Genomic DNA, 9,561 nt, shown 5'->3' with positions numbered 1-9,561 from the left:
ATAAATTGATGTAGCAACTAAGGATTCTAGCTTTAACTGTAACATGTATCGACTTTATCATAATTTACAGATGTAGGTACACCCCTCTGTCTGTCTCCCTGGGGTAACAGCGGTACACCCCTCTGTCTGTCTCCCTGGGGTAACAGCGGTACACCCCTCTGTCTGTCTCCCCAGTCCCTCTCCCTCACACACTATCTCTCTTTTTTTTCTCTGCCCATCCTCCTGTCTCACTTTCTTCTCTCTCTCCTCACACATTCATCCTTTAACTGACAGAAGTGGGAGAGGCACCTCCACAGGCTAAGTACTTATTTTACCTCTTTCTGACACCATCTCTCTCTCCACCCCTCTCTATCGCTCTCCCTCTCGCGCTCTTTCCACCCATCTCTCTCGCTCTCTCCACCCCTCTTTCTCGCTCTTTCCACCTCTCTCTCTCTCTCTAATTAACTAGGTTTTAGTAACAAACCTTTGGGCTTTGGAGTTTCCATGGTTACACCAACATCCAATCTTGTCGGTCCACGTCTGTGTGTGCCCATGTGTGAGATATGTGTGTTTGTGCGTGGTTGTGCATGCACATGGACATGTTTTGGCTGTGCATGCGCTGGGCTCTGTTTTTAATGCTTTTGTCTTCCAGAGGGACAGACAGATGTTGCCATTCTGCTGCCTCCTCTCGCTCCTCTCCTCTCGCTCCTCTCCTCTCGCTCCTCTCCTCTCGCTCCTCTTTTCTCCTCTCGCTCCTCTCCTCTCGCTCCTCTTTTCTCCTCTCGCTCCTCTTTTCTCCTCTCGGCCGCTCCTCTCCTCTTGCTCCTCTCTTCTCTTGAGACCATATGAATAGAGGCTCCTGGATAGGCGGATGCTGTCTGTTCCAAATATCAATGTCTAAAATCTACCTCTCTCTCTTTCTCTCTCTCCTCTCCTCTGTATTTCCCTGTCTGAATGGCTAGCTGTCCAGAAGAGTTACACACTAGCTAGTGTGTGTGGTGCTTTGGTATCCTCATATTGACCAGCCTGTCAGGTTAAAAGTTGCTCTGTATTGGATCATGACTCCTGGTGGCAGGGCAGGAACCGAAATAACTGAATTTTATTCCAGCCCGCCTTCAAATCAATTGAGTGATGAAGGCTGATGATGGAGCTTGTGACATCACTGAGGTCAAAGGTCATAAGTCAGATGCAGCGCTGGTGACACAATGGACCAATCCCAGTGCTATATATATGTATATATATGGCTCAGCCATACCGCTGTTTATTTCCAGGAAGGTTGGAATAAGACCTTGAAGGGCTATACAATCCTGCCAGCCAGAAGGTATATTTGCATTATAAAGAATGTTTTCTCATGATGTTTCTCTTTTCTGTTTTATCTTTCAGCCAACAAGACCCTGTTGGGGGGAGGAGGAGGTGAGTCCTTCTGTCGCTCTTTACTCTTTTATTTCTGTTCCCTTGTTCCAGGAGAGAAAGAATACAGACCGCTGTGTGTGTGTGTGTGTGTGTGTTGTGTGTGGTGTGTGTGTGTGTGTGTGTGTAGACCTGGGATAACTATAGTTTTAACTATGCTTCATCGAAAGTAAAATAGAAATTGGGGTTTACTTACTTTGGAGGTGACTAAAACTATTTGTAGTCAAATCCCCAAACAGATACCAAAAAATGGCAACTTTTTAAAACGATTTGAATACAGATCTGAGAAAGCAACTACTTTCCAAAAATATTTCAATACAGATCTCAGGAAGTGACTACTTTTCAGAAACAATTGGATTGGCTGCCTTCAACTAATGGCAGGGCTGTATCTGGAACTGCGGTTTCTGGTTTGAGAATGTTTTAATAGACGCTGTGGGTACGACATCGCCGATGCACTTGCTAATTAACCCGCTCACCGAATCAGCGTATTCATCAGTGTTGTTGTTCGCCGCAATGCGGAACATATCCCAGTCCATGTGATCGACGCAATCTTGAAGCGTGGAATCCGATTGGTCGGACCAGCGTTGAACAGACCTGAGCGCGGTAGCTTCCTGTTTTAGTTTCTGTCTATAGGCTGGAAGCAACAAAATGGACTCGTGGTCATCTTTTCCGAAAGGAGGGCGGGGGAGGGCCTTATATGCGTTGCGGAAGTTAGAATAACAATGATCTAGGGTTTTGCCTGCCCTGGTTGCGCAATCGATATGCTGATAGAATTTAGGGAGCCTTGTTTTCAGATTAGCCTTGCTAAAATCCCCAGCTACAATAAATGCAGCCTCAGGATATGTGGTTTACATAGAGTCAAATTAAGTTTGTTCAGTGCCATTGATGTGTCTGCTTGGGGGGGATTGTGAGGAATTCTAAGTCAGGTGAACAGAAGGACTTGAGTTCCTGTATGTTGTTATGATTAACGAGACGTGGTGTGATCATAAGGCATACACCCCCGCCCTTCTTCTTACCAGAAAGATGCTTGTTTCTGTCGGTGCGATGCGTGACGAAACCAGCTGGCTGTACCGACTCCGATAGCGTGTCTTGAGTGAGCCAGGTTTCCGTGAAACAAAGAACGTTACAGTCTCTGATGTCTCTCTGGAAGGCAACCCTTGCACGGATTTCATCTACCTTGTTGTCAAGAGATTGGACATTGGCGAGTAGTATCCGCGGGAGCGGTGCGCGATGTGCCCGTCTACGGAGCCTGACCAGAAGACCGCTCCGTCTGCCCCTTCTACTGCGTCGTTGTTTTGGGTCGCCTGCTGGGATCCAATCCATTGTCCTGGGTGGTGGGCAAAACAGAGGATCCGCTTCGGGAAAGTCGTATTCCTGGTGGTAATGATGGTGAGTTGACGTTGCTCTTATATCCAATAGTTCCTCCCGACTGTATGTAATAAAACCTAAGATTACCTGGGGTACCAATGTAAGAAATAACACATTAAAAAAAATGCTGCATAGTTTCCTAGGAACGCGAAGCAAGGCGGCCATCTCTGTCGGCGCCGGAAGTTAAGTCCCTCATGTAATTAATTCTATCTATAGGCTATATTAAGATTCATGTCTGAGAGCCCTCCAAACTATGTGCTAATGATCATATATTTAGACTAATTCAACTAACTGTTGTAGTTTTTGGTTCATCAAATATTTGGCAGCCATATACAGTTGAAGTCGGAAGTTTACATACACCTTAGCCAAATACATTTAAACTCAGTTTTTCACAATTCCTGACATTTAATCCTAGTAAAAAATCCCCTGTCTTAGGTCAGTTAGGATCACCACTTTATTTTAAGAATGTGAAATGTCAGAATTATAGTAGAGAGAATGATTTATTTCAGCTTTTATTTCTTTCATCACATTCCCAGTGGGTCAGAAGTTGACATACACTCAATTAGTATTCGGTAGCATTGCCTTTTAAATTGTTTAACTTTTGTCAAACGTTTCAGGTAGCCTTCCACAAGCTTCCCACAATAAGTTGGGTGAATTTTGGCCCATTCCTCCTGACAGAGCTGGTGTAACTGAGTCAGGTTTGTAGGCCTCCTTGCTCGCACATGCTTTTTCAGTTCTGCCCACAAATTTTCTATAGGATTGAGGTCAGTGCGTTGTGATGGCCACTCCAATACCTTGACTTTGTTGTCCTTAAGCCATTTTGATACAACTTTGGAAGTATGCTTGGGGTCATTGTCCATTTGGAAGACCCATTTGCGACCAAGCTTTAACTTCCTGACTGATGTCTTGAGATGTTGCTTCAATATATCCACGTCATTTTACATCCTCATGATGCCATATATTTTGTGAAGTGCACCAGTCCCTCTTGCAGCAAAGCACCCCCACAGCATGATGCTGCCACCCCTGTGCTTCACGGTTGGGATGGTGTTCTTCGGCTTGCAAGCATCTCCCTTTTTCCTCCAAACATAACGAGGGTCATTATGGCGAAACAGTTCTATTTTTGTTTCATCAGACCAGAGGACATTTCTCCAAAAAGTATGATCTTTGTCCCCATGTGCAGTTGCAAACTGTAGTCTGGCTTTTTTATGGCGGTTTTGGAGCAGTGGCTTCTTCTTTGCTGAGTGGCCTTTCAGGTTATGTCGATATAGGGCTCGTTTTACTGTGGATATAGATACTTTTGTACCTGTTTCCTCCAGCATCATCACAAGGTTCTTTGCTGTTGTTCTGGGATTGATTTGCACTTTTCGCACCAAAGTACGTTCATCTCCAGGAGACAGAACGCATCTCCTTCCTGAGCGGTATGATGGCTGCGGGGTCCCATGGTGTTTATACTTGTTTGTACAGATGAACATGGTACCTTCAGGCGTTTGGAAATTGCTCCCAAGGATAAACCAGACTTGTGGAGGTGTACAATTATTTTTCTGGGGTCTTGGCTGATTTCTTTTTATTTTCCCATGATGTCAAGCAAAGAGGCACTGAGTTTGAAGGTAGGCCTTGAAATACATCCACAGGTACACCTCCAATTGACTCAAATGATGTAAATTAATCTATCAGAAGCTTCTAAAGCCATGACATAATTTCCTGGATTTTTCTGGAATTTGAACTTATCAAACCAAAGGACAGATTTCCACTGGTCTAACGTTCATTGCTCGTGTTTCTTGGCACAAGCAAATCTCTTCTTATTGGTGACTTAGTAGTGATTTATTTACAGCAATTGGACCATGAAGGCCTGATTCACACAATCTCCTCTGAACAGTTGATGTTGAGATGTGTCCATTACTTGGAACAGTTCTCTGACTTCATGAGTGTGAGAGAGAGGAAATGTTTTTGCAAGTATGTGTGGTGTGTGTTTGCATCCAGCGTCCTAGTTAGTATATTATGTGAGACTGCTGGTGAGAAGTCATTAGTACAGTGCATTCGAAAGTACAGCCTTATTCTAAAATTGATTAAATAGTTTTTCCCCTTCACCAATCTACACACAATACCCCATAACGATGAAGCAAAAACAGTTACTTAAGTAGTCAGACCCTTTACTCAGTACTTTGTTAAAGCACTTTGGCAGCGATTACAGCATTGAGTCATCTTGGGTATGACGCTGCAAGCTTGGCACCCTGTATTTGGGGGGTTTCTAACGTTCTTCTTTACAGACCCTCACAAGCTCTGTCTGGTTGGATGGGGAGCGTCGCTGCAGAGCTATTTTCAGGTCTCTCCAGAGATGTTCGATCAGGTTCAAGTCCGGGCTCTGGCTGGGTCACTCAAGGACATTCAGAGACTTGTCCCGAAGCCACTCCTGTGTTGTCTTGGCTGTGTGCTTAGGGTCATTGTCCTGTTGGAAGGTGAACCTTCTCCCCAGTCTGAGGTCCTGAGCGCTCTGGAGCAGGTTTTCATCAAGGATCTCTCTGTACTTTGCTCCATTCATCTTTCCCTCGATCCTGACTAGTCTCCCAATCCCTGCCACTGAAAAACATCCCCACAGCATGATGCTGCCACCACCATGCTTCACCATAGGAATGGTGACAGATTTCCTCTAGATGTGATGCTTGGCATTCAGGCCAAAGAGTTCAATCTTGGTTTCATCAGAACAGAGAATCTTGTTTCTCATGGTCTGAGAATCCTTTAGGTGCCTTTTGGCAAACTCCAAGCGGGCTGTCATGTGCCTTTTTAGTGAGGAGTGGCTTCCATCTGGCCACTTTACCATAAAGGCCTGATTTGGTGGAGTGCTGCAGAGATGGTGTCCCATCTTCACAGAGGAACTCTGGAGCTCTGTCAGAGTGACCATCGGGTTCTTGGTCCCCTCCCTGACCAAGGCCCTTCTCCCCTGATTGCTCAGTTTGGCGGGCAGCCAGCTCTAGGAAGAGTCTTGGTGGTTCCAAACTTCTTCCATTTAAGAATGATGGAGGCCACTGTGTTCTTGGGGACCTTCAATGCTGCATAAATGTTTTGGTACCTTTCCCCAGATCTGTGCCTCGACACAATCCTGTCTCTGAGCTCTACGGACAATTCTTTGACCTCATGGCTTGGTTTCTGCTCTGACTGTCAACTGTGTGACCTTATATAGACAGGTGTGTGCCTTTCCAAATCATGTCCAATCAATTGAATTTACCACAGGTGGACTCCAATCAAGTTGTAGAAACATCTCAAGGATGATATTTGGAAACGGATGCACCTGAGCTCAATTTCGAGTCTGATAGCAAAGGGTCTGAATTCTTAAGTAGTTAAAATTTTTTGTAATATTTCTGTTATTTATACATTTGCAAACATTAAAGAAAAAACTTTTTGCTTTGTCATTGTAAGGTATTGTGTGTAGATTGAGGAACAGTTTTTGTTGAATCCATTTTAAATTAAGGCTGTAATGTAACAAAATGTGTTAAAAGGCAAGCGCCCTGAATCCTTTCTGAATGCACTGTATATCATTTATTACTATGGGGTGCTGTGTATATAAACAGTCATTTCTCAGTCTGTTGTTAATTCAGTGCTTTGCGGCGTGTGTGTGGTGTTGAGAGACTGTGGAGGTAATCGATACCAGTGATAAATCTGTACTACTAGTGGCCAGTCACTCAGTCCCCCCCCCCAGCTGAGGGTGTGACCATGTGAGTGCGACCGTGTGTGTGAGTGCGTGCCAAAGTGTGTTTGTGTGTTATTCACCTAGAAGGCCTAGCTGTGTTTGGTCTATCCCAGGCAGTCTCTTCCTGTCGCTGCGTCTCCATGGCAGTGTCTCAGGTTGCTACGCAGGGCACTACTTCCTGCCTGTTTGGAGGGAAATAGTAGTGGTGGACCACAAATGGGAATGAGCTATATTTAGCTACTGTAACTTATTTTGTGCAATACTTAGAGTATGTTATGCATGGTCCCTGGCTGCTGAATAAATAAATAAATGAAGATGTCATATTCAGAAGCAAAGCCAAGATCTATGTAGAACTGACAATCTCTAAGGAGGATTCTACCACCAGATATACTACATGGTAGATATACTAAAAGTATGTGGACACCCCTTCAGATTCTGCTATTTCAGCCACACCGGTTGCTGACATACTAACTAGACTGGGCACGCGCGTGCGTCCGCGCTTGTTGATTTTGTCCAGACACGATCAGGACACGCAGGTTGAAATATCAAAACTGACCCTGAACCAACTACATTCATTTGGGGACAGGTCGAAACACATGAAACAATTATGGCCATTTTAGCTAGCTAGCTTGCTGTTGCTAGCTAATTTGTCCTGGGATATAAACATTGGGTTGTTATTTTACCTGAAATGTACAAGGTCCTTTGTTTTTTTTATCTTTGTAGAATTTTGACCAATTTTGAGTCACACAAAATTGTGTGTTCTCAACTCCGACAATTAATCCACAGATAAAAGAAGGAAACCTAGTTAGTTTCTAGTAATCTCTCCTCGTTCAGTCTTTTTCTTCTGTGGATTTTACACGGCGCTCGGCAACCAACTTTAAGATGCATTAGTGCACCAGTCTCCAGCATCTTCACAAGGTCCTTTGCTGTTGTTCTGGGATTGATTTGCACTTTTCGCACCAAAGTACGTTCATCTCTAGGAGACAGAACGCGTCTCCTTCCTGAGTGGTATGATGGCTGCGTGGTCCCATGGTGTTCATACTTGCGTACTATTGTTTGTACCTTCAAACTATTGTTTGTACCTTTGTATCTTATTGTTTGTACCTTCAGGCATTTGGAAATTGCTCCCAAGGATAAACCAGACTTGTAGAGGTATACAATTGTTTTTCTGGGGTCTTGGCTGATTATTTTAGATTTTCCCATGGTGTCAAGCAAAGAGGCACTGGGTTTAAAGGTAGGCATTGAAATACATCCACAGGTACACCTTTTGACATCATTTGAGTCAATGTCCAATTGACTCAAATGATGTCAATTAGCCTATCAGAAGCTTCTAAAGCCATGACATCATTTTCTGGAATTTTCCAAGCTGTTTAAAGGCACAGTCAATTTAAACTTCTGACCCACTGGAATTGTGTTACAGTGAATTATAAGTGAAATAATCTGTCTGTAAACAATTGTTGGAAAAATTACTTGTCATGCACAAAGTAGATGTCCTAACCGACTTGCCAAAACTATAGTTTGTTAACAAGAAATTTGTGAAGTGGTTGGAACTTTTTTTAATGACTCCAACCTAAGTGTATGTAAACTTCTGACTTCAACTGTACCTACTGTTTGTTTATGTATTTCTGTGATTATTTAGTTAGTTAGTAAATAAATAATTAAGCCAATTTGTATATCGCTGATTCATGATTTATGCTCGGGTTCGTGCAGATATCCAAGGGTTTGAGACGTTCAATAATGAGAACTGATGAGGTAATGATAATACATTAATAAGACTATTACCGATGAGATATGAAAACATTTTCCCATGGTGCCCCGACTTCCAAGTTAATTACAGTTTACATGATTAGTTTAATCATGTAATAATAATTACACATAGAGAATTGATTTGATAAAATAACCGTCTAAACATTTAATGATTGTCCAGACATGACAGCCATGCATTCTCCATAGACAAACACTGGCAGTAGAATGGCCCGTACTGAAGAGCTCAGTGACTTTCAACGTGGTACCATCATAGAATGTCACCTTTCCAACAAGTCAGTTCGCCACATTTCTGGCCCGCTAGAGCAGCCCCGGTCAACTGTAAGTGCTGTTATTGTGAAGTGAAAACGTCTAGGAGCATCAACGGCTCAGCCACAAAAGCTTACAGAACGGGATCCCACTGTGCTGAAGTGAGTAAAAATCGTCTGTCCTCAGTTGCAACACTCGCTGTCGAGTTTCAAACTGCATGTGGAAGGCCCTTTCCTGTTTCAGCATGACAATGCCCTGGTGCACAACGCGAGGTCCATACAGAAATGCTTTGTCAAAATCGGTGTGCAAGAACTTGACTGGCTTACACAGAGCCCTGACCTCAACCCCATTGAACACCTTTGGGATGAATTGGAATGCGAGCCAGGCCTAATCACCCAACATCAGCGCCCGACCTTTCTAATGCTCTTGTGTCTGAATGGAAGCAAGTCCCCACAGCAATGTTCCAACATCTAGTGGAAAGCCTTCCCAGAAGAGTGGAGGCTCTTATAGCAGCTAAGTGAGGACCAACTCCATATTAATAAACATGATTTTGGAATTAGACACCATGTAGTGTATCTGGTTCCTCTCCTCTCACCATGTATCAACTCTAGATATCTGGTTCCATACGCTCTCCTCTCACCTTGTATCAACTCTAGATATCTGGTTCCTCTCCTCTCACCATGTATCAACTCTTAGATATCTGGTTCCATACGCTCTCCTCTCACCTTGTATCAACTCTAGATATCTGGTTCAATACGCTCTCCTCTCACCTTGTATCAACTCTAGATATCTGGTTCCATACGCTCTTCCGTCTCACCTTGTATCAACTCTAGATATCTGGTTCAATACGCTCTCCTCTCACCGTGTTACAACTCTAGATATCTGGTTCCATACGCTCTCCTCTCACCGTGTTACAACTCTAGATCAACAGTGGATATGCTTTCTCTCCCATCTTCTCTATCACTGGCAATCTCACTTTCTCTCTCTCTCTTTTTCTTCTGTCTCCCCTCGTTCCTCTCTCCCTCCCTCTCTCTCCCCCCTCTCTCTCCTCTGTTCTTTATGGCAGAGTAGAGGTAGATGCTAATTAGGCAGGTACAGACTGGTCA

General features: G+C 43.8%; 1 protein-coding gene across 1 annotated transcript in view; it reads left to right on the top strand.

Annotated features, from left to right (window-relative positions):
* The window catches only part of macrod1 (mono-ADP ribosylhydrolase 1), a 71,022-nt gene extending 63,430 nt beyond the window's left edge, over window positions 1-7,592 (top strand). Inside the window, exons 4-5 of the mRNA XM_024137946.2 lie at window positions 1,363-1,465; window positions 7,553-7,592. Of these exons, the coding sequence (XP_023993714.2) occupies window positions 1,363-1,465; window positions 7,553-7,592 (143 nt within the window). The remainder of the gene's footprint in view (window positions 1-1,362; window positions 1,466-7,552) is intronic.
* The last annotated feature ends 1,969 nt before the right edge of the window (window positions 7,593-9,561 follow it).

This window comes from Salvelinus sp. IW2-2015, unplaced genomic scaffold, assembly GCF_002910315.2.
Source record: "Salvelinus sp. IW2-2015 unplaced genomic scaffold, ASM291031v2 Un_scaffold1352, whole genome shotgun sequence".
In the NCBI taxonomy this organism is placed as follows: Eukaryota; Metazoa; Chordata; class Actinopteri; order Salmoniformes; family Salmonidae; genus Salvelinus; species Salvelinus sp. IW2-2015.
This window is presented reverse-complemented; position numbering and strand designations above follow the sequence as displayed.